This window comes from Trachemys scripta, chromosome 1, assembly GCF_013100865.1.
Source record: "Trachemys scripta elegans isolate TJP31775 chromosome 1, CAS_Tse_1.0, whole genome shotgun sequence".
Taxonomy (NCBI): Eukaryota; Metazoa; Chordata; order Testudines; family Emydidae; genus Trachemys; species Trachemys scripta.
In genome coordinates, this window is record NC_048298.1 from 3,307,301 (window position 1) to 3,335,138 (window position 27,838).

Here is a 27,838-nt window from a genome sequence, read left to right on the forward strand (position 1 = left end):
TCCAGGATGTAGACCATGGTCAACAAGTCCCCTACTCTGCACAACAGAGCTGGCTACACCAAGTGTAAGGCCATTTCTGTAGGAGTCAGTGCTTTCTCACCGGCCAATCCCAGACTGTCAAACAAAGGAACTAAGGACCACCCCAAATCTCACCACCATTGCTCTGCTCCAAGTGCCAGGCACACTTCTGAAACCTGCCTTCTCTAACATGCACAGAGCAAAATGCACATAAAATACCCCCAAAACAATGAAAACCATGCCAAAACAAAACACTCCACTGCACACAAAATTCTCCCCCTGGGGAGAAGGAGAAAGAAAGAACAAACAATACGTGACAGCTCTTAGTCACAACCGTCAATGAATGATAGGAAGGTGCTCAAATACTGCAGTTTGAGTGCAATATGAGAACCTGTATAGAATGGAATCTAGATCGCTTATCCTTGTGGGTAAAATCAAACCAGAAGCTCAACACTTTCCCCTGCATACACGGCACCTGTAGGACCCTAACATTCCATTTCCTTTGCGCCCGCAGCACATCTGTCCACAGGTGCAGTACTGGAGATGAGGCAGGTAGCTACAAAGGAAATTTCCTGCAGAGCCATGGCCTTCGCGCATGCTCACCACTGTTATTGACCATGCAGCCCCCTTCCCATTGCACCTTCTGAACTCAGTAAGAAAATACCCAACCACCCAACCGACTGTGACTGCCCAGCGCAGGAGCCCAGAAGGCTGGTAACTCAGCCAGACCCAAACCAACGGGCAGTGGAACACACTGAGCCAGTGGTTCCCAAACTTCAACAACCTGTGAACCCCTTTCACTAAAATGTCAAGTCTCGCAAACCCCCTCCTAAAAATGAGTATTTCCAGGGATTTTCTCCTTTACCTGAGTATAAATTATAAAAGCAGTGACTTGGAAATATAAAAATTGTTTTTATGACATGCTTATTACACACTATTTATTATTTATTATTATTTATAATTACAGTATTTTTATTACATTATGAAAACGGCAAAACTCTTCCAGATGTCACTTTCATAGCTTGTATCACTTTGAATAAGCCTGTTACAAGACAAGGCTCCTATGTTTCATCAAGGAGTATCAGATGAAACAGCAGGAAGGTATTTAAGAAGCCAACTCAAAGAGTTCCTCCTACACAAGCATTCAGGTCTTGAGCAGTCCAGGCAAACAACGCACGTTACAACAAAGCTTAAACTTGTTCTTCGTAATATTTTTTTAAACAATACTAGCTGCCTATTTAATTTTAAAAACAGCAAAAAATATCCACGTCCCTTTCCATTTCTTATAAGGAATCTTGACGTTTAAATCTCCTCAGTGTGATAGATATGCTTGCTTTGATCTGCTTAGCTCTTGGAGGTTCAGGGGCTCCATGCTGCTGGCCCATGCTGCCCGGGGTCCCTAGGGACAGCTCTGTCTGCCATTAGGGAATTTTTTCCCCAAGAACCCCCTGTAACATTTTGGGAACCACTGCACTAAGCCCATTCTCATAACTCAGATCCTGCCATGGCCCAAATGTGGGGCGCACTGTGCCAAGACGACCAGTATGAGAGCCACACAAACACTGATGAAGAAGATGGAAAATGGTGCAGGAATCCTTCTTGTTAATAGAAATTACACTTTGTAACCCTAGGCTTGCGATTCTTTATTTCTGATGTAAATAATTAACAATAAAGTGTGTGTGAAAGACAGAAGGGAAATGACACCAAATCTGTGTGCAAAGCAGCTTTGGGACCACAGTGAGTGAGGTCCTTCAGAATGAAGAACTTACAAGAGGATTGGTCCCTCCCTGCCAGATTCCTACTGTAGCCCCATTCGCTGCAGAGTGGTTGAGAAAAATCTTATTGTCACGGGAAGGGCATCTGCTTCTCACACAGTGAAATTCACCCCCAGGCAGAAACCAGGCCTGAGAGAATTCAGCCCAAGAGGGGAGCGATTCAGAAAGGACTTAAAATGGAAATACCACCCACATTCCATCTCTCTTCCCCCATGCTTCATCACACCAGGCCCTGCCCTTCTGCCACCACAGCTAAATAACTGCACAGGGGAAAGGCTGTGCGAGAAGCGGTGCAGCAGGTGTCACTCCCCTTTGCAGAGGAGCAAGGTTTGGGGGTTCTGGGGGCATAACTGTGAACTGTGCTGAGTGCAGCAGGCTTACCTTATCCACTCTGTCCTCCTGCACACCGTACCGACCTCCAAAGCCCTTGGCATAGTCTGCAACACACAAAGGGTTCAGTTTGCCCTCAGCTTTCGGGAGAAGCTCCCATAGACTTCACTGGGAGATGCCCCAAGTAGCAGAGGAAGGATTGGGCCCAAATAGATCAGGGAGGATTTTGCCCCATTCCAGCAACCCATGAACAAACAAGAACTGTCGGCAGCCAACAAATCCATTTGTACTTTAGAACTAGCCCACTCAGTCAGGTACTAATGCTGGATGCTTCTGGGGAAGGCGTGAAATCCACATTACATGGCAAACCCACATCGTGCACCCAGCACCCAATGGGTAATACTCCAGCAGGGGGAAACATCCTCCTGACTCCCCATCCGGTGCCTTGAGGCAGGGGCTTCAGAACCCTGGTCATTTCATCTTAGCCAGAGGCCTGGGAGATGCTTTGATTGGAACTGGGAAAACACTGGAAAAAGCCTCCACAGATAGTCCCCGGAATCACTGCCGATAGCGGGATGGACACCTGCTCCAGCCTGGAAGGGCCTGAGATAGTCCAGGGAGTAGGCAGTGTGAAGGCTGAGCTGATTAGGGGAAGTGGCTGCAGCTGGGGCCACGCCCCAAACAGCCTCAGCAGGCCCTATAAAGGTTGGGAGGCAGGTGCTCAGGCCGGAGTCTCTCTCTGCTTTCAGAGAGAGAAGGGCCTGGCTGCAGGGAGCTAGACAGGGTACCTGTAGTAGAGCAGGGCTGGGGAAAGGCTGGGGAGCTCCAGCCTGGAAAGCCCCAGGCTGCGGCCTGGTAGTAGGCCAAGGGTACTGGGGGTTGCAGTGGGCAGCCCAGGGCTAGGCCAAGGCAGCAGGTCCAAACCCCCCTTGCCAGTGATGAGTGGCCTATACTGCAGTCTGCCCCAGGGAGTGGGGGCTAGTTGGTGACTGGCAGTGGCCTAGTGCTGAGGCAAGGTGGGGCTAGTGGGTGGGGGTTCCCTGTGGGGGGAGAGACCCAGATCTGTGGGGTACTGCCAGGGGGCAGTGACCCAGAGCAAGGGGCACCAGGGGTCCTGGGAGGGACACAGGGGCCAGAAGTAGGGACAAGGCAGATCACTGGCCTGCAGAGGGCGCTCCAGATGCTGGACGAGCTGATTCCCCGGAGTAACTAGTAGGGGGCGCTGCAGGGGTGGGTCCGTACCCTTACACTGCCTGATTGTGCCCCACCCAGTGTCTGCTCCCTGCATGCCACAGGAATATGCCTGACACCGGGAATTTTAGTCAGCACCTCAGAATAGCTCTGTACAGCCAATTTCAGATTCATAGCCAAGTATCTGCTCTGGAATCCTGAGTGTAACACACTCCTCCAATCAGGAACCAAAACGGACCATGGGCCCTTTATGCCCATTCAATGTATCACGAATTTCAAATGCCAAATACAAAATTAAAGGGTGTTTGTGCAGGGTCTGCATTCGTTTGTCGCAAAATGGCAGCAGGTGCTCCAATGGCATCTTTGTTGCTAAGGGGACCAATGCCGCGTGCTCGCCATGAAGGTTATTTCCTGCCACAGACCTACTGCCTGGCCAGCGGCACATCAGCAGTAGCAGCCAGCCTGGGGAAGGCGCCAGGTGGCCACCGGGGAGATGTCCAAGCCCCGGGGCTTGGGGGTTGTTCTTCAGAATAGATTCCTCAAAAATGAATTCCGCATGTGTGCAATGTGGCATTAATCCAGGTGCCCTCCCAGTAGCCCACCCCTTACTGAGCTGGGCACCCCCCTTCCCCCCATAGGCCACCTCCTTACTGAGCTGGGGGCCCCCCACCTCCACTCCTTATTGCTGTAGGTGAGCACTTCCCATGCTCTGCCCTCCAACACACACAGATCCGTGCCCCAGCCTTTGTTCGGCTGCTGCTCCCCACCCCTGCCCTATTCCTTGACCCCCACAATGCCCTGCTTTTTGTGTTTCAAATCTCAGCATTCCCACATCTGTATCACAGTGCAGTCTGGTCAGCCCCCAGAGTTAGCTGGGCCAAATGCACCATAGCTTGGCCCAAAGGAACATGACACCAGTAGAAGCAGCACACACCTGTCTGGGACTCATGACGCTTCAACTCTTCCTGGTGATCCCAGCCGAGGGCACATTTGTCCTGACGGTCCTTCTGCACCCCAAACTTCCCACCAAAGCCCACGGCATAGTCTGCAGTCACGGGGGAAGACAGAGCACGGGGGGTGGAGGGGGGAGACGGGACAGCAACATAGAGAGACAATCAGAGACGGTCCATTAATTCAGGCTCACATAACTCTAATGAAGGCAGCTCCAGTCCCTGGGTCAGCGGTGGGTGCGGGGTTGAGGTAGGGCAGGGGTGGGGATGGAGAAGCTCACAGGGGATGATGGGAGGGTGGAGCAGGGCTCAGGGGGGCCAATCTAACTGATTTTTTCCTCATTGCCTTGTTAAAGTGGGAAAAATAAAAGCCATCTCCAGCTCACCACGCCCCTCACCTGGGGTATGTGCAGGGAGCAGGCTGGTGTATTGAAGGCTGGACTGTCCCTTCAGACACTGTTCTCTCATCAACAGCCCAGCTAGGAGAAGAACAGGAGGACTTGTGGCACCTTAGAGACTAACAAATTTATTAGAGCATAAGCTTTCGTGGACTACAGCCCACTTCTTCGGATGCATATAGAATGGAACATATAATGAGGAGATATATATACACACATACAGAGAGCATAAACAGGTGGGAGTTGTCTTACCAACTGAGAGTTATATGTTCCATTCTATATGCATCCGAAGAAGTGGGCTGTAGTCCACGAAAGCTTATGCTCTAATAAATTTGTTAGTCTCTAAGGTGCCACAAGTCCTCCTGTTCTTCTTTTTGCGGATACAGACTAACACGGCTGCTACTCTGAAGCCCAGCTAGGGTGACCAGGTGTCCTGATTTTATAGGAACAGTCCCGATACTTGGGGCTTTGTCTTACATAGGTGCCTATTACCCCCAACCCCATCCCGATTTTTCACACTTGCTATCTGGTCACCCTAAGCCTAGCCCTGCTCCAGAGAGACACCCACTCCCCCTGGCCTTTTGTGGGATGAGAGAAGCATTCACGCTGCACACATATGCTGTTCCCTCATTGACCTGCCTCCCTGTCGGGTCCCTGGGGCAAGAGGGAATTTGGTTTCCATCTTCATTCAGTCCTGAGCTCCCCACACAGGGGCCCTAGTCCTGACTCCTAGAGTCGTGGGACACAGACACAGCCTGCTACCCACCACCGCTCCACCCCTTCCTCGCTGACAGGCAACCCGCTCCCTTCACCTCACTCAGTGCCGCCTCCCATCCCTCCGCTCCCCAGTGAGGCCAGCCTCACCTGCCAGCTTACCTGCTCCCCCCATTAGCTGCCGGCTGCGCTGTCTGGGCCTGGAACACCCTAGCCTGGCCCATGAGGCAGCCAAACCCCTCCACAGGGCCCATTCTGCCACGGTGCCTGCTGGAAGTGGCAGGTCCTGGCTTGGCTCAGCGTTGGGCTCCCCAGAAATGAGCTGGGCTTCTCAGAGCTACACTACTGTGGGCAGTGCCCCCTCAAGGACGCTTGGCCCCTTCCCGCCCATGTTTCATCTTAGTGTGGGAAAGGCCAGACACATGCTGGGCACCCGAAAACAATGGCCGCCACAGGCCTGACCTTTCTGTGACTCGTGCTTCTCTGTCTGACTCTTGTAGTCGAACCCCACGGCTGCTTTGTCCAGCTTGTCCTTTTCCACCCCATAGCGGCCACCGAACCCCTTGGCGTAATCTGGGGAATAGCACACAAGCAGAGATTAGTGGTCCCTCCAATCCACTGGAGAGGGTAGGTGGACACGGGGAGGGGCAGGAGAAATGCAAGAAGAGAGAGAGGGCAGTGGTGGGGATGGAGGGATGAGGCTAGGAGGAAGCAGAAGAGGAGGGAGGATGGGGTCCAAGAGTGGCAGAAGGTGGGGGGAGGGGAGGGATAGAGAAGATAAGGGGTGGGGTGGGGGAAGGAGTGAGGGGGTGGCAGAGGACAGGGGAGCACAGTGGCAGAGAGTGGGGTGGGAGGGGAGGTGGTGAGGGAGAATGGGGAAGGGAGAGGCAGAGTGGAGGGGAGGGAAGGAGTAGAAGAGAGGATGGGGTGAGTTGGGACGTGACAAGGGGAGTAATAACAGATGGGGTGATGGGAGTGTCATAGGAGGTGAACACTACCACTGAACTTGCCTTTCTGGGATGCGTGCTTCTCCACCTCGCCCTTGTACTCGAACCCAAGCGCTGACTGGAGGAGGAAGCAGAAGAGCATCAGCTGCTTCCTTGGGACGGGGTTCCCAGTCAGAACCAGGGCCTGGCCCCTTCATCCTCTGCTTTCCCAGCTGGGCAGCTGCGTTTGTGCCCAGAGAGCCGTCCACCTCGGGGTCACAGGCTTCAAGCCAGCCCAGGCCCCCTTTTCCCACTTCAACAAACTTAGGCTTCTTGCCCTACCCTCTCCATCAAGCCTTGCCCACTCTGTGCCCCCCCCATCTATTCTTGTCCCTGGTTGTGCCACCAGCCTCTGACCTGACCTCTCATTTGTCTGCGTCACTCACAGCTGTCTCCGCCTGTCTGTCCAGGGTTGCCCCAGGATGGCACCCTCGCCCTGAGGCACTCCCCATGAAGACCCCTTTGTCCCCACCCCCCCACACCCACTGCCACACCGCTCTGTAAGGCCGTTAGGTCTCCGCATACACTGCCCTGCTCAGCAGCCATGACACCAGTAGAAGCCTGGTGGTGGGTTATAGGTGATCCCGGCAATTACAGACCAGTAAGTCTAACATCTGTACCAGGCAAATTAGTCGAAACAATAGTTAAGAATAAAATTGTCCGACACATAGGAAAACAAACTGTTGAGCAATAGTCAACATGGTTTCTGTAAAGGGAAATCGTGTCTTACTAATCTATTAGAATTCTTTGAAGGGGTCAACAAACATGTGGACAAGGGGGATCCAGTGGACACAGTGTACTTAGATTTCCAGAAAGCCTTTGACAAGGACCCTCACCAAAGGCTCTTATGTAAATTAAGCTGTCATGGGATAAAAGGGAAGGTCCTTTCATGGATTGAGAACTGGTTAAAAGACAGGGAACAAAGGGTAGGAATTAATGGTAAATTCTCAGAATGGAGAGAGGTAACTAGTGGTGTTCCCCAAGGGTCAGTCCTGGGACCGATCCTATTCAACTTATTCATAAATGATCTGGAGAAAGCAGTAAACAGTGAGGTGGCAAAGTTTGCAGATGATACTAAACTGCTAAAGATAGTTAAGACCAAAGCAGACTGTGAAGAACTTCAAAAAGATCTCACAAAACTAAGTGATTGGGCAACAAAATGGCAAATGAAATTTAATGTGGGTAAATGTAAAGTAATGCACATTGGAAAAAATAACCCCAATTATACATACAATATGATGGGGGCTAATTTAGCTACAACAAGTCAGGAAAAAGATCTTGGAGTCATCGTGGATAGTTCTCTGAAAATGTCCACGCAGTGTGCAAAGGCGGTCAAAAAAGCAAACAGGATGTTAGGAATCATTAAAAAGGGGATAGAGAATAAGACTGAGAATATATTATTGCCCTTATATAAATCCATGGTACGCCCTCATCTCGAATACTGCGTACAGATGTGGTCTCCTCATCTCAAAAAAGATATACTGGCACTAGAAAAGGTTCAGTAAAGGGCAACTAAAATGATTAAGGGTTTGGAACGGGTCCCATACGAGGAGAGATTAAAGAGGCTAGGACTCTTCAGCTTGGAAAAGAGGAGACTAAGGGGGGATATGATAGAGGTATATAAAATCATGAGTGATGTGGAGAAAGTGGATAAGGAAAAGTTATTTACTTATTCCCATAATACAAGAACTAGGGGTCACCAAATGAAATTAATAGGCAGCAGATTTAAAACAAATACAAGGAAGTTCTTCTTCACGCAGCGCAGAGTCAACTTGTGGAACTCCTTACCTGAGGAGGTTGTGAAGGCTAGGACTATAATAGCGTTTAAAAGAGAACTGGATAAATTCATGGTGGTTAAGTCCATTAATGGCTATTAGCCAGGATGGGTAAGGAATGGTGTCCCTAGCCTCTGTCTGTCAGAGGATGGAGATGGATGGCAGGAGAGAGATCACTTGATCATTGCCTGTTAGGTTCACTCCCTCTGGGGCACCTGGCATTGGCCACTGTCAGTGGACAGGATACTGGGCTAGATGGACCTTTGGTCTGACACGGTACGGCCGTTCTTATGTTCTAAGCCACAGCAGGGGCAGCAGCGCTGACTGAGACAGAACCAGGGGATTCTAGCTCATCCTTGCTGGTCATGATGGGCTGCCCACTGGTCAGGGCAGCACCAGGGCTCCCTGTGCACAGAGACGCCCATGACTGAAATACAAGCCGCTCACACAGCACTGCCCCGGGGTGGGGGCTCCACATCACAGAGCCCTTCCCCCTGCTTGGCCTCTGCTGAGATGCCAAGATGACAGTGTTCCCCTCTTATCCGCTGCACCCCCCGCCTCCTCGCCAAAGGTCAGTGCCTGAGCTTAGAGACCAGGGCTGCCCCATTCTGTGATGTCAGTTACACGTGCTGCGCAAGTCAGGTATCCAGCCAGACGGGGGCAGCATGACACATGCCAGGTGCAGAGCTGCCAAGTTTTGTGTAGCTCCATGGGTGAGTTTATGCAAATGAATTAGCTAGTTTGCATAATTGAGAAAAATTGCAGAGAGCCATAAATATCAGTTTGGAAACCACGGTGTGGATTTAGTGAAAAGTGTCAGTTTGACACCCGATACGTGAGCAGGCCTCCCCAGCGAGGTGGGGCAGGGTGCTCAGGCACGGCCCGGTTCCTTGCACCCCTCAGAAGAAAGGGCAATTGCATTGTGCCAGAGGAGTGAGTTGTCAGTGGCGGTTCCGAGGTGCACAAAACACACAGCAATCCTGGGCCCAGACCATTGTGTGCCTTGAAAATAAAGGCTAAGACCTTTAATTTACTGCATGGCAAGAGCAGGGCACCTGGCTACGTGTTCTCACTGTGCCCTGTACCAGAGCCCTGCACTGGACTATTCTTTTAATCCCTCTCCCATTCTGCCCCACAATACCCACTCCCACTCACTCCTGCATTGTTTCTTTATTTAAAAAAAAAAGAATAACTTGCTTTACATTGCTGAAATTCTATTTATGACAACTGACGAGAGATTTAGTGTTTTCCCACAAATTACCGCAGTTTGGTGTTTTTGCCCACCCAATCCTGCCTGCAACAAAGTACATTTTACCCACTCCTGCGATTATGGCAGTGGGTCCTGTGGGACCCGTGGGATTCCTGTCCCGCTGCAGGGCTCTAACCTGTACCACCGTGGCCACCTACCTTGTCGGCTCGGTCCCTCTGGACTCCATATTTCCCCCCAAAGCCTTTAGCTGCATCTGTCTGAGACGAATGCTTCTCAACATCAGCTACATACTCGTGGCCGAGTGCACTCTAGGAAACCAGAAAGAACAGTGTCAGGCACCACCACTGTTCCTATCCAACAGAGGACAGACACACGGACAGAGTCAGTCACAACTTCATTCTGGTCTAGCAGTCAGGACAGACACATGGGCAGAGGCACAAACAGAGTATACTGCCTCTGAGAGACACATGGCTGAGCTCTACGGCAGCATCCCGGAGCCATTCCCACACAGCGCTCATGACCTGATTACATTCGATATGGGCAAAGAGAGGACAGTCCCACCCAGCAGTACATACACTTGATGCTTCAAAACAGCTAATTTCCCAACGGTGAGGAAACTGATTGGAGGAACAGAAAAAGAGCTACAAAAATCATTCAAGCACTGGATAGAATGCGGTACAGTCAGAACCTTAAAGATGGGGGCGGGGGGGGGGGGGGGAGGGGATTTGATAGCTGCTTTCAACTACCTGAAAGGCGGTTCCAAAGAGGATGGATCTAGACTGTTCTCTGTGGTACCAGATGACAGAACAAGGAGTAATGGTCTCAAGTTGCAGTGGGGAAGGTTTAGGTTGGATATTAGGAAAAACTTTTTCACTAAGAGGGTGGTGAGGCACTGGAATGGGTTACCTAGGGAGGTGGTGGAATCTCCTTCCTTAGAGGTTTTTAAGGTCAGGCTTGACAAAGCCCTGTCTGGGATGATTTAGTTGGGGGTTGGTCCTGCTTTGAGCAGCGGGTTGGACTAGATGACCTCCTGAGATCCCTTCCAACCCTGATATTCTATGATTCTATGTTTTCAAATCAAAACTGGACGCCTTTCTTGAAGAGGTGCACAAGTTATGGGGCTCAATACAGACGTAACAGTAAAATTTAACGCCCTGTGCTATACAGATGAGACTAGATGATTTAATGGTCATTTCTGTCAAACTCTCTGGATCTATGAATGAACTCTCTCTATGCCGCTGTGCTGTGAGTCCACCTGCATCACCGTGTTCAATTCTGGGACTAGGAGGAATGGGACAGATTTAAGAAAGGGGATGATTATGATAATTAATCAGGAAATATTCCCTGTCAGGGAGATGGATTTGGCTGGGAATCATCCCATCAGGAGAAATGTTGGGGGCCCCATCACGTGGGACATTTAAAGTTAGTAAAGCTTTGTCTGGTCTAACAGTTCATTAGGAATAATCCTGCTCTGGTCCATGGGGAGGGAGATGGGTGGGACTGCACAGACCTATTCCACTTCTAACGTCTGTAAGTCTCTGTTCCTGCTCTTTCCCTGCTGGGGAACAGTCACTCAGACAGACCCACCCCTCCACTGCTGGGACGGGGAACTCTCTGCAGAGCACAGACAAGCCACAGCAGCTTTTACCTTATCCATTCGGTCCCGCTCTGTTCCAAATTTGCCACCATATCCATAAGAGGCCTTGGGCCCAGTCTCCAGCTCCTTCTTCTTGATGACTTCATGTTCCTCAGACACCTTGCTCCTCAGCTGGTGGATGCTGGGAAGAAATAGAGGGTCAGGGCAAATCACTACAAGCCCCCTCAGACTTTGTCCAACCCAACAGTCGTTACACTCCATTACAGACTGGAGCATGCTGCCGTGCAGACTGTACCATGGTCGGTGGAATCAGAGTCAGACAGCCCATTCTCCCTGGAGGGATTGTTACTAACAGGATGCCAGTGGAACAGGGAACGTGAGGAGTTAGACTGGAAGCAACTCAGCCACAGGGTTTAATAAATCCAATTGTTTGACATAATCTGCATCCAGCCTCACTCTTTGCAAATGAAACACAGACCAGGCCTGGCATTGCCTCCCATCAGCGCACTTCACACCAGGGGCCGCCTCATGTGGCCAAGGCTTGATGCTCCCCAGTGAGGCAGATCTGAACTCTGCAGCCTCAGCGCAGCAACCTCATGTAATGAAGCTCTGGAGATTTGGATGTGAAAATGAACAGTGCATTCAGCAGGGTGCCCCCTTCTGCTTGTGCACTATTACATTATTTACACTTTCCCTACATATTCCATTTTCTACATGTGGCAGAGTTTTGCACTGACAATGCAGGGCAGCGCTGAAGAAGTCATTGGGGAAGCTGGTGGTTGGTGCAGCCAGTTATAAGGGAAGTGGGGATTAGAACCAGGGAGGCGCAGGAGACGTTTTGGGAAGTGAGGTAAGCACATTCACTGGTCACTCTGTTGCCGTGATTAGCAGCAGGTAAGTAGTTTCAGAGTTAACACCCCATTGGTAGGACTGGGGCAGTTCTTGTAATGGAATGCTAAACTGTATTATACTGTTCAGCCACTAGGTGGCACTATGCATAAAACACCTTATTTAAATGAACCTCAACCATACCTGGCAGAGCATTAAAGGATCTTATGCTGAACAGAGCTGGGGTGTATCAGTAAGCTCTGTGACCAGTCCATATCTAGCACAGGGACATGGCATGGTGTCAGGAGTAAACTATGAGCAAAAACAGAAGGACCAAAGCAACAAAATTCAGGATCTCATCCACATGCCCCTCTTCAATAACCTGGAGAACTTCAGCTTTGACAAACCTTCAGAATGGACTAGAAACAAGATTTTGCAAGATTTCGCTTTGCTATTAAGCTTCACAAGGAAACTGGGGATACACAGGTTGTCTTCTTTAATTTATGTTCTGGGGAAACAAGCAGAGCATATCTTTAAATCCTCTGACTTTACTGAAGACAGTCACAAGGATGACTATTAAAGGGTTCTGGCTATGTTTGAAGCATACTTTATACCTCAGAGAAATGTGTTTTATGAAAGAGCAAGTTTTCACCAGAGAATTCAAGAACCAGGGGAAAATGTAGAATGTTTTATAAGAGCTCTGCATACATCAGTTGAAAACTACATATTTTTCATTCCCCAAAAACATAAATATCAGAAACAGGTTGGTTATGGGGATAACAGATAAAACCTTTCACAGCAGCTACAACTGAAGAGAGATTTAATCCTAGCGATAGCTATACATAGAGTAAAGGTTAAAAGTCATTATCATAAAACCTCTGCGGCAAGGAGAGAGAATTCCCATGTTAAGAGGGACAAATTCCAGCCTACATGCACAAGGTGTGGAAAAAATCATACCCCAAGAGCTGATCCATGTCCAGCCAGAGGCACATGGTGTAATAAATGCAGGAAATATCCTGCACTAAGGAAGTCAGGGAGTTGACTCATACTACAGACAATCAAGCGCCGTTCTTTCTTGGATCTGGCACTTCTGAAGACACAGAACCTGTTTGGAGAGTAAAATTGAATATTCATGGCAAGACTATTGATTTTAAAACTGACTCAGGAGCTGATGTCACAGTCATCTCAGAAGGGACTTACAGTAACCTTCAACCCCTCCCAGAGCTGAAGTCACCTGACACAGCTCTGACTAGCTCTGGAGGAATTCTGAACTTGGGCCAATTCACCACAGAAACAACTTTCAAAGACAACAGCTTTGCATTCAGGGTGTATGTGATTAAAGGACCACTGACCATCAGCCTTCCCAGCTGCAGCGTGGCAGCCATGATGGGCCTAGTGAGAAATGTGGAAGAAATTGACAGAATATTGGGTCATATTGAACTTTGAAAGGAGATCCAATACAAATCACTTTAAGAGACAATGCTGAACCATATAGTGTACATACACCTCGCAGGATTCCTATCCCCTTACTACATAAAGTGGAAACTGAGTTAAACAGAATGGAGTGGATTGGCATAATCAAGAAAATCTCTGAGCCAACAGCATGGTGTGCCCCAATGGTACCATTTATAAAGCAAAATGGGACAATACAAATATGTGTGGATCTTAAAAGCCTCAATGAAGCAGCTGTGAGAGAACAATATATCCTCTCAGCACTGGATGACTTCCTTCCCAAAGTGAAAGGAGCTACAGCATTCTGCAAGCTGGATGCCTCGAGATTCCAGCAGATTCCTTTATCCAAAGAAAGTGCTAAACTGACTACATTTATCACACCCTTAAAGAGATTTTGCATTCAAAGATTACCGTTTGGGATTACCAGTGCACCTTTAATTTTCCAAAGACTGATGGCAGAACTATTAACGAATGGAATTGTAGTTTCATGGCTGATATTCTGATATATGGATCTTCAATGGAAGAACACAAGAAAACACTCACCCTAAGCCTAATTGGTTAGTCTGGACTGAAGCAAAACAAGGAAAAATGTGGTTCCTGCCTACCCCAAATTGAGTTTTGGGGATAGACAATAAACAAAGATGGGATCTGTCCTAGTCCTGAGAAAGTAAAAGCCATTCGTGAATTGAATGCACCAATTAATGTATTGTTGCAACAACAGCGCTCAGAGTGGAAGCCAGATGCATTTTGCTCTTGCACACTCATAGAAACAGAACAATGATATGCACAGATTGGCAAGGAGTGCCTGCCAAGTGTATGGGCATGTTAGAACTTTAACAGATATCTGTGTGGACTAGATTCATTTACGCTGATAATAGACCACAAACCACTTGTAACTCTCAGCAATGAAAAAGACCTGGATCAAGCACGGCTGAGATGCCAGTCTATTGCTACGGTTAATGCGATTAATCCAATTACTAAATATGTTCCTGGGAACAATCTGGGACTAGCAGACATTCCATCATGGACCCCAGCATCACACTCAGCTACCCGTGAGCTCAGAGATGACATAAAGGTGTATGTGGATGCTGTGGACACATACAGACCACTGTCAAAAAAGAGACAACTCCAGCTCCAAAAAGGAATTACAACAGACACACAACTTCAGGAAGTTCTAAGTTACATTGGGGTGGCTGGCCCAAGTACCTAAACCACACTAACGAAGTGACAAGAGACTACTTTGCAGTGCGTGGATAATTAAGTGAGTCAAATGCACTCATTGTTAAAGGCAATTACACCGTAATTACAAATGAAATGAGAAGAGAAATCCCAAACCTCATCCATGAAGGGAATCACTGATTAACTAAATGCTGTGAATGGGCCAACCAGTCAGCGTGGTGGCCGGGCATTAGCAAGGACATAAAGTATCTGCATGTGAACCGTGCAGAACTAATAGACCAATACAGCACAAAGAACCTTTAATCACAACACCCCTACCAGACAGACCTGGGAAGAACTAGCTGTAGATTTATGCATATTCAGAAGACATCATGACCTTGTCGTCGTGGACTAGTTTTCCAGGTGAATGGAAATAACATACTTGACAGACATACCATATCATAGTTTTATTGAGAAACTGGTGCACTTTTGCTCACTTCGGCATTCCAGAACAGCTAGTGACAGACAATGGACCACAATTCACTGAAGCAGAATTTAAGTCATTCTAAACAAAATATGATTTTGATCATATTACTAGCAGCCTTGTTACCTCCAAGTAAAAGGAGAGAGAGAGCTGTACAGACAGCCAAGAAATCCTACAGCAGGAAGATCCATTCTTTGCCCTTCTGAGTTACAAACCAACACCAATAGCAGCTACTCAATATAGTCCAGCACAACTCCTGATGGGAAGACAATTCAGACCAAGTTTTGAAAAGAACCTATTTCCAAAATGGCCAGACATGAAGAGAGCAACCAAATTGGATAAAAACCTAAAAAAATCTTATGAACACTTTTACAGCAGACATCACTCAGTTAGAGAACTACCAGGCCTAGAAACTGGTGACTGTGTTCAAGTCAAATTGGATGGAAAAAATGAATGGACAATTCCAGATATCGTTTAAAAACAACAAAAAAATAATTCCACACCCAGATCATATGTGATCAAGACTGACTGTCAACATCTACAGTTAGTTCTTCAGCAACAACAATCAATAGAGGAAACTCTACAGATAGCAGGTGCAGAAGACAATGACTCAGGGATTCCAAACCGGCCAGCCAGTCGTTGCTACTAATGGACAGCCAGATGACCAAGCTGCTATGCCTTCAGGTCGTGTAATTAGAAAAATAGTGTGATTCAGACACACTTAACTTATTGATCTGTACTGAACTTCAAAGACCATGTAAATGGTAGGAATGTAGAACTTAAAGAGGGAGATGTAATGGAATGCTAAATTATATTTTACTGTTCGGCCACTAGGTGGCACTTTGTATAAAATACCTTACATAAACAAACCTCACCCATAGCCTGCAGATCATTAAAAGATCTTATGACTGCCTAGGAAGAAGTACTGTGGAAAGGGATCTGGGGGTCATAGTGGACCACAAGCTAAATATGAGTCAACAGTGTAACTCTGTTGCAAAAAAAGCAAACATCATTCTGGGCTGTATTAGCAGAAGTGTTGTAAGCAAGACACGAGAAGTAATTCTTCCGCTCTACTCTGCTCTAATTAGGCCTCAACTGGAGTAGTGTGTCCAGTTCTGGGCGCCACATTTCAGGAAAGATGTGGACAAATTGGAGAAAATCCAGAGAAGAGCAACAAAAACGATTAAAGGTCTAGAAAACATGACCTATGAGGGAAGATTGAAAAAATTGGGTTTGTTTAGTCTGGAAAAGAGAAGACTGAGAGGGGACATGAGAACAGTTTTCAAGTACATAAAAGGTTGTTACAAGGAGGAGGGAGAAAAATTGTTCTCCTTAACTTCTGAAGATAGGACAAGAAGCAATGGGCTTAAATTGCAGCAAGAGAGGTTTAGGCTGGACATGAGGAAAAACTTCCTAACCGTCAGGGTAGTTAAGCACTGGAAAGGGTGGAGCTCACTGCTCAACCCCTGGCTCTGCCACAGGCCCTGACCCCACTCCACCCTTTCCCGCCCCCTCCCATGAGCCTGCCGTGCCCTCGCTCCTCTCCCCTCCCCCCAGAGCCTCCTGCATGCCACGAAACAGCTGATTGGGATGTGCGGGGAGGGAGGGGGAGTAGGGTGAGCAGACATCCCGATAAAACGCCATTTTCCCCGATATTTTGTACTCTGTGGTTTGGTTTTTTTTGCTCCTCCAGTGGCATTCCCTTTTTCTTTTTTTTTGCTCTGCTGGCACCACCCTCCCATGTGTCCCGATATTTTGTTCCTCTCATCTGGTCACCCTAAGGGGGAGTCCCTGATCAGTGGGGCTGCTGGTGGGTAGGAGGTGCTGGGAGTGGGGCAGGGGAAGCTGATGGGGGGCTGCTGACATATTACTGTGGCTCTTTGGCAACGTACATTGGTAAATTCTGGCTCATTGTCAGGCTCAGGTTGGCCATTCCTGGTCTAGATAATTACTCCTGCCATAAGTGCAGGGGACTGGACTAGATGACCTCTCAAGGTCCCTTCCAGTTCTATGATTCTATGATGAATACATCTGGGATGTATAGGCAAGCTCTGTTGCCAGGCCAGATCTCATACAGGAACATGACAGTTCTCACCTTCTAGAGCTACTGTTTCAGGCTGTCTGCAGACTTCACTCTTTGCAGAGCCATCTCCACCACTAAAACAGCACAGAAAACATGACACTGCCAGTGCATTCCCTGCAGGTCCCTGTGCAGGACCATGGGTCTGCTTTGGGCAGGAAATGGCAGCTGGCACATAACTGGCTGGCATGCCATTTCCATGCCTGGCCACAGGATTAGGGCCTCCACCAACTGGGGAATCAGAGTCCAGCCCTAGATTGCAGACGGGTGGATACTGAGTAGGTTTTCCCAGGGCCATGAGAGTACGCATTTGCTGGATTTGGGACAGAGCTACTGCCTTGGGGCCAGTGCACAAATCCCAGCTCCTTAAGCATGGAGCGAGAGGTCACAGCATGAGCCACACCCAAAGGAAACACCCAGAATCCTTCATGGCAAGGCCCAAGCGGAGTAGGCAACAGGAATGGTGCGAAAGAACATGCCCCAACCCCCCTTCCCCCCAGTTTCACTGCTGGTGATTTGAGGAAGCCCTTATTTGGTTGATTTCAGTTCACTGAATGCAGTCACCACTTCCTCTTCCTGTAGGTAGACATCACCATGGCAACAGCCTACTTACCCCTCACTGTTCCTCAGAAACCAAAAATCCCATCAGAGCTGCAGGCACTGGTGTCAGCTCAGTCTGAGGGAAATGGTTCAGCCTTAGTAGTGACCCCAAGGCTAGGATCAGTCCCCTTTTGTACCCCAGAATCTCTCTCTTCCTCTCACACACACAAACCATGCACCACTCCCCTGCCCCCTTCCCCCACACACACACTATCCCCAGCCAGGAGTGTACCCCTTGTGAAACGCTCCCAAGGCCAGAATCATTCCCAAGTGTGCTGCGGCCCCCAAGACACACACACCACCTCCTCCACCCATAAAGAGTTCCCCCCCGTCTAGGTTTCCAGGGGTCCCACCCCTGCCCTTAGTGGCTCATCCCATCTGGCTCAGACTCTCATGTGGGTGGAGATGGAAGAGGGCTGAGAGTAGATGAAATGAGAGGTCTGTGGGAACCTAACAGGCTTGTTGGCAGCGGGTGCTGAGGCATATGTGACCTTCCCCTGGTCTCCCATAGCTAGGGTTACCATATTCTAATAGTCCAAAAGGAGGACACTCCACGGGGCCCCGGCCCCGCCCAACTCCGCCCCCTTCCCCACCCCAACTCCGCCCCTTTCCCAAAGTCCCTGCCCCAACTCCGCCCCCTCCCCTGAATGCTACGCCCCCCTGCTCCTCCCCTTCCCCTGCTTCCCGCGAATCAAATATTCGTGGGAAACCTGAAACAGGCAGGCAGCAGGTAAGCTGGGGCTGGGGGAGCGGAGGGGGCGTGCGTGAGGAGGCGCGGCCCAGTCCGGCCCCCCCGGCTGAGTGGCTCCCTCCGGCGGCCGGCCCCGGCCAAGAGGGTCTGGCCCCGGCGTCTCTGGCCCGGCTCGGGCCCTGGGGCGCTGGCTCCGGTTCCGGCCGAGCACGCTGGCCCTGGCCCTGTGCGAGCGGCGCCGGCCGAGCACCCCCAGCCCCGGTCCCAGCGGCTCCGGCCCGGTTCGGCTTGAGCCCGGTCCCAAGCCCCATGACCCCTCCCTATTTTTCTGGATATGTCCAGCTTTTTGGAATTTCCTTCCGGACGGGGATTTGAGGACCAAAAAGCCGGACATGTCCGGGAAAATCCGGACATATGGTAACCCTACCCATAGTCCTGTACAAGGAACCCTTGGGAGGCTGTGTGTGGGGGGCAGGAGACTGAGCCCTGGTTTGTAGGATCAGGACATAAATGCAGAAGCCCCTATTCTATTTTTCAGCCATTTAACCTGCCACATCTCTGTTCACTCTAGGTAGATGCCAAAGGCCAACGATGGGAGCAGCTGCAGCTCCAGGGACTGCAGAGTCACACCTGCCTTGTCCCCAGGAACTCTGCACATCTGAAGTCCTAAAGCTGCTTTTATTCATATGGCCCAGGCGTCTTGGTGGTTCTCCCTTGCTCCTCCCAGACAGAGCGCTGTAGCTGGGCTACCTCCTAGGAGCAGGAGTGATGGCACAAACTCCATCCACGCAGGGAGATGTCACTCACAACTAATGGTGCTGGTCTGCTGGGCTCACAATGGCTGAGGAGGCCCTACTTGTCGTGCCCAGTCCCATAGGCTGGAGGACGCTTCCCAGCTCCCTCACTAGCCTGTCCTAGAGGTAATGAAACAACTAGAGGCGGTCTGGTGCCTGAGCTTGCTCTGGGGCTGGCGCTGGGGGTGGGGAGGATGTATTGCCATTCCCTTACACAGAGCTCTAGTGAAATGCCACCTCTCTGTGTGACCTTCTTGCCCCTGCACCGCTTGCCTCACTTAGAGACCCCCCAACAGGCTCTCTTTGAATCGGCACCCAAAGCTGCCAGAGTTGGTGTCTGTCTGCCCATCCCTCACTTCTTTCTCTTTCTACAATGCTGCTTACAAAGTGTGACAGATATTGACTGACATGGGGACCAGAGCATATCTTATGTTGAAAGCATGAAAACTTCAAAAAAGGAAGACTTACTATTGAGGTGGGCCAGATGGTTTGAGCCAGGGACTATTCATAGCCCTTTGAACCAATACAGATGATGTGTACTTATGCGTTCCTGGCTCATGGGGGTGGGGTGTTCCTGTGGAATCTGAAGTCACTAGGGGATGATAAATACAGAATCCCAAGGCTGGGCACGCCAATACCCTGCTTTGGAAGCTTGGCCACCTGGGGCCAGGGGGATGTATGGGTTTTACCAGTTTCCAAGATGCTGGGAGGAAAAGATTTCTGGGAGATAGAGGCTGAGCTTAACCAGACTCAGTGCCTTCTTTCTGGGCTAGGAAATGGACAGGACCTTTTGTCCAAGAAGGTCCCAAACCCCCGCTGATGTGTTGGAAGGACTTTGGCCTTCCAGGGCCCAATAGGGTGGCTGGGTGACTTCTGGTATGTTTAGCATGTGTGTATACGCCTGTATTGTTTTTTTCTGCATGCTTTTGTCCTTTAATAAATGTGTTTACTTAGGAAGAGCTGTCTGCTCATTTACAAAAACACTGTCGTTGGCCTTGGACAGAAGCCAGAGAGCAGGGGCTGGTTGTTTGTCAGCCCAGGGGACAATGGCAGTGAAGAGCAGGAGGCTGTACCCTAAAGCCCCGGACGGAAAGGAGAGGGCTGCGGCAGAGACGTGACAGCTGAGGCCTGAGATCTGACGGGCATTCCTAGAGCAGACTACAGCAGGGCTCAAAGGTGCAGTAACTCTGACATTGTAACACAAAGAATCTGTTTTTCCTGTCAACGGCTTGTGTACCGGTGACCTCAACCCTGGCCACCAGCTAGCATCCCAGTTCAGACGCGCCACAGCCTCATCCCCATAGACCAGCTGACTGGGCTTGCACAGCACACATGCTCCTCACTTTGTCACTGTGACCTGCCAGTCAATTAGTTCGTTCTGAGAGTGACGCTGCAGCCACTGCAAACAAGTGCAGCCTATGCCTCCCGTGGAGCCTGCAAAGCAGTGGTCTCAGCAGTGTTGCCTTATACACTGGGATTCCAGCTCAGATAACTGGGGTTCCACTTGCCACTGGGGGAAATTGACCCCTGGGCTGACTTGATATGGCGTAAGGACGACAGCCCACTACCCACAAGGCAATGGCCTCTGTGAGTGAGCCAAGCAGATGCCACTAACGGGCCAAGGACCCAGTCACAGACACAGCAGAGAGACTGACCTTCCTACCTGCCAGAACCGACCTATGTGTATAATAACATGGCGAACACCTCCACAAAGCATAACCCTACTTCCTGACATTCAGCAGACAGGGCCAGCTGCCAATAGACATGAACCAGGGTCCGGGGCCCCAGAATGGGTCCATGAGCATGAGGCTGGATCGTAGCCACTAACATGGGCCAAACCTGAGACTGTCCAGAATCAGGGCCTGCAGCAGAGCCAGTCTCTGAGCAACCTAATGAATGCAGGTGCCTGCAGTAGGCTGCCTGTTTGGCTATACCTCCTGAGGGGTAGGAAGAGTCAGCAGACTAGCTCTTCCACCCAGCAGCGGCAGTAGTTTAGTGACTGCTCAATGCATTCACCCACAACTGCGTTAACTCCTGCACCTGCCTGTTTCCACCCCTCCTCCTGTCTTGCTTTGCTACAGGTATCCCAGCTCTGACCCTCTGCTCCAGTTCCTGACTTCTGTCTTCGGCTCTGACCCTTGGCTTTGGCATCTGGTCACTGACTTCTGCTCCAACCACTAGGCATGGCCATTCACATTCCGGTCTCTGACAGATTGGGCAGCCCTAAAACCACAAACCGTCAGGGAACTAGAGCCCATATGGCAAGCATGGATCCTAAAAAGGCCTATATCTCTCTGATGAAGATAGTGGGACCCCACAGACCTTGCAGGTCCAACTTGCCACTCTGCAGAATGCAGCCCTACAAGCTCAAGCCACACCGCCTTCAGCTCTGACCCCCTGCTCCCATGAGCCCAAGCTCCCCCTGCCTGACAAGTCCAATGGCGATTGTGACTAATTTCATGTGTCCCTAAATCAGTGTTAGCTCCTCTTTCTGCTACATTCTCAGTCGTATCCCACTAACCACGTCTGGGTGGGATTGATTCTGAACCTGCTTCCTGGGGATGCCCTGGCTTAGGCCTCTCTGATCCTGGAAAAATAAAAACCACTCCTGGGCCAATTTGAGGAATTCATTCAAGCTATGGCGATGAGCTTTGATTACCCGAGTTGCAAGCGTACTGCCGAAGCTGCATGTCTGGTGTTGCAGCAGGGATGCTGGCCAGTTGCTAAATATGCAGCAGAGTTCCAACACTTGGCAGTAGATGCTGAGTGGAACAAGGCCACCCAGTATTGGGTTATATAGTAGTGTATGTTGTAATACGCCATCGGCCATTTGGGCCTAGCATAAATGCTATGTGCTTGACATGAATACGTGAGTTATGTGTTGGCAACTGAAGTGAGGATTTAAGGTTATGAGAGGTCAAGGATTATCTGTCATGTCCTTTGAGGAACTTTGTCATGTCCATAAGAGGAAATGGAATGTCTTGGATTATGGCGGCCTCCCTGGGAACTGTTTTCCTGGAGTTATGGATGAAGGGCTTAGCAAACAGACTAAGAGCTGATGACATGATGAACTGGTCTATAAATAGTTGCCTGACATATCTGAAATTTGGAGTCAGAGATCGATCCAGAGCCCTGATAAAGAAGAAGTGTGCCATGTGGGGCTCCCCACACCTTATGATAGGAGCAGCCCTTGACTGGCAATTGGGACTTCGTTCTAATCTTTGGATTCTGGTACAATATGAAAGGGGTGTGAATGTGGAGTGATTGGGGTTTATATTGTAATCAGTAAAAGTATTTAGAGTATTATATACCAACACTGTGTCCGGTATCTGCCTGCTCCCCTATCCCATCAGAGGACTCCATCAGAGCCTAACACCAGTAATATCATTTCTGGGGTCAGCTTAAACAATGATATGAGAAATGAACTGGTATGGGTGGAATCCGATCTGGCCTGGATGTCTTTGTCAATCTATGTATCAAGATCAATGTCTGCCTGGCCAAATTACTCCAAGGGAAAAAAAACCCTGTCCTCCTGGCTGGGTTGATGCCATTCCCAGAAGTCTACACCAATGCTTGTCCACTTGTGTTGGATGGTGATTGGCCATCACCAGGGTACATCTCCAACTCCCTGTCCGGCTCAGCACCCTGCAATGCCTGACACCAACCTAGAGACACTGACCCTGACTCTAACCCTCAGGCAATTTCATGGATCTAGAGTTCACCCACGCATACCATGTCCCCCCACCCCCAGCAGAAGAAGCCCCCTGATTTAGTGGAGTCCATTGACTGGTCACTCCTTTCATCAGGACCAGTAACCCACCAGATGATTACCTTAGAGGTAACTACCCTTCAAGGCCACCAAGAAATTATTCAGTTTGGGCTAATTCATCAGTTGTTCTTGGCATCCCTGGCTCATTACCCATGACCAGCACATCCTCTGGTGGTCAGGCACGGTACATTTTGACTCCCCATTTTGCTGACAGTCCTGTTTTCCAAGAGCTAATCCAGGACCAGCAACCCTTTGCAGCTTACTTGGTCTTCCAAATAATTCAGAGATGTGAAGAGAAGATTCAAAGGTGACTCCAGAAACCCCCACATCCCCTCTCCCTAACAGCTCCAGGGATTCCTGTTAAATATCAACACTGTGCCAACAAAAAGAAAGCTAACACTCTTCCACTCCATCACAGCTATGAATGTCCTTTGGACCTCCAGTTGGGCACAGAGGCTCCCTTCGGGCACATTTACTCCCTCTCCAAACCACAACTACAGGCATTCTAGAGATATCTCAAGAAGAACCTGTAGAAAGAGTTCATTGGCCCCTCCACATCCCCAACAGGGGCCCCAATCTTCTTCATGGCAAAGAAAGATGGGTCCCTTTTGACCTTGTATGGAATACTAAGCTCTGAACAAGAGTACAATTCAAAATCAGTACCTCTTACTGTTTATTCATAAGCTGTTCCAAAGACTCTGATCTGCTAAAGTCTTCACAAAATTGGACCTCAATGGAACTTATAACCTGGAGGAAATCTAGGAAGGAAATGAATGGAAGACCACCTTCTGGACCAGATATGGCTACTTCAAGTAGTTGGTCATGTCATTCGGATTGTGCAACACCTTAGTGACCTTCCAGCATTTCATAAATTACATATTTAGGGACATGCTGAACCAATTTGTCATCATTTACCTGGCCTACATACGAGTTTTCTCCAAAAGTCAGGACCTCACAATCATCCCATAGGCACTGTTTTAGAGAGAGTCTACCATAACCACTTCCTGACAAAGTTCAAGCAATAGGAGTTCAATAAGGACACAGTGGAATTCTTGGAATACATGATCTCACCTAAGGAACTCACCATGGACCTGTGTAAGGTAGTGGCAGTATCCAACTGGGTTGCACCCAGGCATATATACTGGGTGCAGTGATTCCTGGGGTTTGCCAATTTCTACATGCAATTTATTAAAGGATTCTTTAGCCTGGTTGCACCGATAATGGCATTCCTGCAAAAGGGGAACTGGTTGGCCTGGTCCTCGCAGGCTGTCAGCCTTTGATCACCTGAAGAGGGCATTCACCTCAGCACCCATCCCGATTCACCCAGATCCCACTGTGACTGGATGCACCCATGTACTCACAGTCTACACAATGTTGTAATAATGTTTGTACAAAATATGCCTCGTGAGGTTGTGACACTCTGTGCCTCGGGGGAACACCCTGCACCCCCATGTTCATCCTTATAATATGATTGTGTGGTGTCCAATTCAAAGTTTGTCATGTCAGGTGTCTTCGGAAGGCTCACGAAGCACTGAGCATTGTTGTTATAGTAATGTTATAGGTTGTAATTTCATGTATATAATTATGAAGATGAAAATGTATCCTCGTGGCTTAAAACAAGCTCAGGCAAAACTCTCCAGGAACAGAGGGGCAGTTCACACCTCATCAGGGCATATATGGGACAAACCCAGCCCAGCCTCACAGGAACAAAGGACACTGACCTAGGCAGCAACAAAGAATCTGTTGGACTCTCGAGTGAGTGACCCCCCTTCCTTTGGTCAGTTTGGGACTATGATGCGATAATGCTCACCTGACCCTGAAGTGGAGGGGGGGCAAAGCCAAAAGGGAAGAAGGGAGAGACGTTTGCGTGCACTTCCTCTCTCTTCCACCTCCATCTACAGACATCACCACCAAGCGACTGAAGCACTGATCAAAGGGGAGATCCTGGCTGAAGGGCAACCAGCCAGTCTGTGGTGAGAAGCGTCTACGTTTGTAAGGGCATTGAAAGTGTCAAGATAAGCTTAGAATGTGTTTTGCTTTTATTTCATCTGACCAAATCTGATTTGTTGTGCTTTGATTTATAAAAATATCTCTCTTGTAGTTAATACATTTGTCTGTTTATTCTATCTGAAGCAGTGCGTTTGGTCTGAAGCGTGTCAGAGACTCCCCTTGGGATAACAAGCCTGGTACATCTCAATTTCTTTGTTAAACTGATGAACTCATATAAGCTTGCAGCGTCCAGCAAGAATAACTGGACACTGCAGGATAGAGGTTCCTAGGTTGTGTCTGGGACCGGAGATATTGGCTAGTGTCATTCGGTTGCACAATCCAAGCAGCTTACGTGCCAGAGGCTGTGCGTGAACAGCCGAGGAATGGGGGTTCTCACAGCAGAGCAGGGTAAGGCTGACTCTCAGAGTCAAGGATTGGGGTGACCTAGCAGGTCACCAGTCTAGATAAGACCAGGGGAACATCACAGAGGTATCAATTGAAAACTAATAACTCGCTGAGCAATAATATCATATATGTAGCAACATTATATGTAAAGTTATGAATAGAAGATGAAATCATGACTGAAGTGTGTTTACCAGACAAGTCTGGGGAGTGGGTAAACCTGTTTCTCAAAGACAAAGGACTAGCTGATGCCTCCAGCCAGGGGTCAAAGCTGATGGGCCATCACCTACCAAGTGGCCACTCTTTGGCAAGGAAGGGACAAAGAGATCTGCCTCTTAGCAAACAACAGAATAGAACATCTTTCACCACCAGACTCTTTGTCGCTGTCCTCACAGGGAGAATAAATTTTATCTAGGTGTAATCCTCAGGAAAATGGTTTTCTATAAAAATGAGAGGCAAAAACACTCCAAGTTATTTCTCTCCTTATCCATCTCTCTCACTTTTTCACCGAAGAAAACCACAGAAACAGCCATTGGACTTTGGGAGCAGATCCTCACCTGAAACTTGGTCAGTCCTGTTGCTGGGAGCATGTGGTAAGAATTTTATCTTGAACCAAGTTTAGTTTGTTAAGTCTAATGTGACAGACCCAGACCAGTGGGGTACAGGAGTCTGGTAGAGGGCAAATATACTGGTCACTGGATGAGTAGTTTTCTGTTCTCTGAGTGACCAGAGCAGGGGCTGCACTAGAGTAATCAGGAACCTGCTAGAACCAGTTAAGGCAGGCAGGCTAATTAGGACACCTGGAGCCAATTAAGAAGAAGCTGCTAGAATCAATTAAGGCAGGCTAATCAGGGCACCTGGGTTTTAAAAGGAGCTCACTTCAGTTTGTGGTGTGAGTGTGAGGAGCTGGGAGCAAGAGGCGCAAGGATCTGAGAGTGAGAGGGTATGCTGCTGGAGGACTAAGGAGCACAAGTGTTATCAGACACCAGGAGGAAGGTCCTGTGGTGAGAATAAGGAAGGTGTTTGGAGGAGCCCATGGGGAAGTAGCCCAGGGAGTTGTAGCTGTCATGCAGCTGTTACAGGAGGCACTATAGACAGCTGCAGTCCACAGGTCCCTGGGCTGGAACCTGGAGTAGAGGGCAGGCCTGGGTTCCCCCCAAACCTCCCAATTGACCTGGACTGTGGGTTCTTCCAGAGGGGTCAGTCTCTGGGCTGTTCCCCAACCCACATGGTGAATCTCTGAGGCAAGAAAATCCGCCAATAAGCACAGGACCCACCAAGATAGAGGAGGAACTTTGTCACACTAAGTACCAGGAAGCATTTTATCTTTATTTTTCTTGTGTCCATTTCTGACTTTAATGCCTTATACTTTTACTCACTTAAAATCTATTTCTTAGTTAAATAAACTAATCCAGTGTTGTGAACTGTGTGGGTAACTCCATTTGGGGTAGCAGACTGTTGTATATTAATCCCCTTAAAAGGGCAACAGACCTAATCTATCTGCACTGTCCAGGAGAGGGATGGACAGTATAGGACACATGTTTTGGGGGGAGAAAATCTGGGACTGGGAGTGCGTTGGGCTCACCCTACAAATAGTAAACAAGTCTGCTGGAAGCCAGAGTTGCTGCTGGGGTCAGAGTTGCTGGAGCAGGGCTGTGGCTATACACAGTCACTCAGGGTGTGACCTGCATGCCGGCAGGCTTTGTGAGCGGTCTGAGAGGAGCTACAGCAGCAAGTCACTGTGAAGTCCCCCTGCCCTATAACTTTGGGTGCAACACCTCACTGGTCTGGATTGCACCTTGGAATGTAACACTCACTAAACCATTTTGCCAAAGGTGCAGTTTTATCTCAACATGCAGGCCCACAACCAACTGCGCCCCTGTGCTTTTTAGTCTCAGAAGCTAACACTGGTAGAAAAAAATTACTATATTTGGCACAACTAGTTACTGGCTATCAACGCAACTTTCAAGGAGTGACTTGGCCTCCTAGAAGGGGCTGATTCCCAGTCCAAGTCCTGATGGACCACAACTGGAATATCTATGGACTGCTAGACACTTTAACTAATGCCAGATCCACTGGTCCCTCTTCTTTGCTCACTTCAATTTTGTAGTAACCTATTGCCCAGGGACGAGAAACAGGAAGGCAGATGCCCTATCCCTCAAAGATGAATATCTTGCATTGGCAAAGAGCCTGTTGTCACTGTGTTCAAGGTGTCCAACTTTGCCAGTGAGATCATTGACAGCAATCTGATGTCTTCCATCTGCTCCCTGCTTCTCAATGACCTGTTTGCAACCCAGATCCAGACCCTGAACAATGCGACTATCCAACCCAACTCCGAGTTCCATTTAAAAATGGCCTCTGCTATTGAAAGAATTATATTTATGTTCCAGAGGGAAAACCTAGGCTTCACGTATTGAAGCTATGCCATGATCCACTGCTTATAGGCCATTTTGGCCAATTCAAGACCTGGAATCTGGTCTCAAGGAGCTTCTGGTGGCCAGTCCTACATCAAAGATTATATAAGGTCCTGCAACCTCTGCACCCATACTAAGAACTCATGATCAAAACCTCTAGGTCTCCTCCAGCCTCTACCCATGCCCCCACAGCCTTGGTCTACTATATCAATGCACCACATTGTAGAGCTGCC

The 27,838-nt window shown here is 49.0% G+C and overlaps 1 protein-coding gene across 2 annotated transcripts in view; it reads right to left on the bottom strand.

Moving 5' to 3' along the window:
• Positions 1 to 27,838, bottom strand: part of HCLS1 (hematopoietic cell-specific Lyn substrate 1) — a 52,897-nt gene that overhangs the window by 12,633 nt on the left and 12,426 nt on the right. For both annotated transcript variants that reach the window (XM_034763609.1, XM_034763599.1), the window contains exons 4-9: positions 10,996 to 11,125; positions 9,545 to 9,655; positions 6,387 to 6,441; positions 5,839 to 5,949; positions 4,249 to 4,359; positions 2,175 to 2,230 (exon numbers count right to left, since the gene is read on the bottom strand). In XM_034763609.1, coding sequence (XP_034619500.1) covers positions 2,175 to 2,230; positions 4,249 to 4,359; positions 5,839 to 5,949; positions 6,387 to 6,441; positions 9,545 to 9,655; positions 10,996 to 11,125 — 574 coding nt within the window. The remainder of the gene's footprint in view (positions 1 to 2,174; positions 2,231 to 4,248; positions 4,360 to 5,838; positions 5,950 to 6,386; positions 6,442 to 9,544; positions 9,656 to 10,995; positions 11,126 to 27,838) is intronic.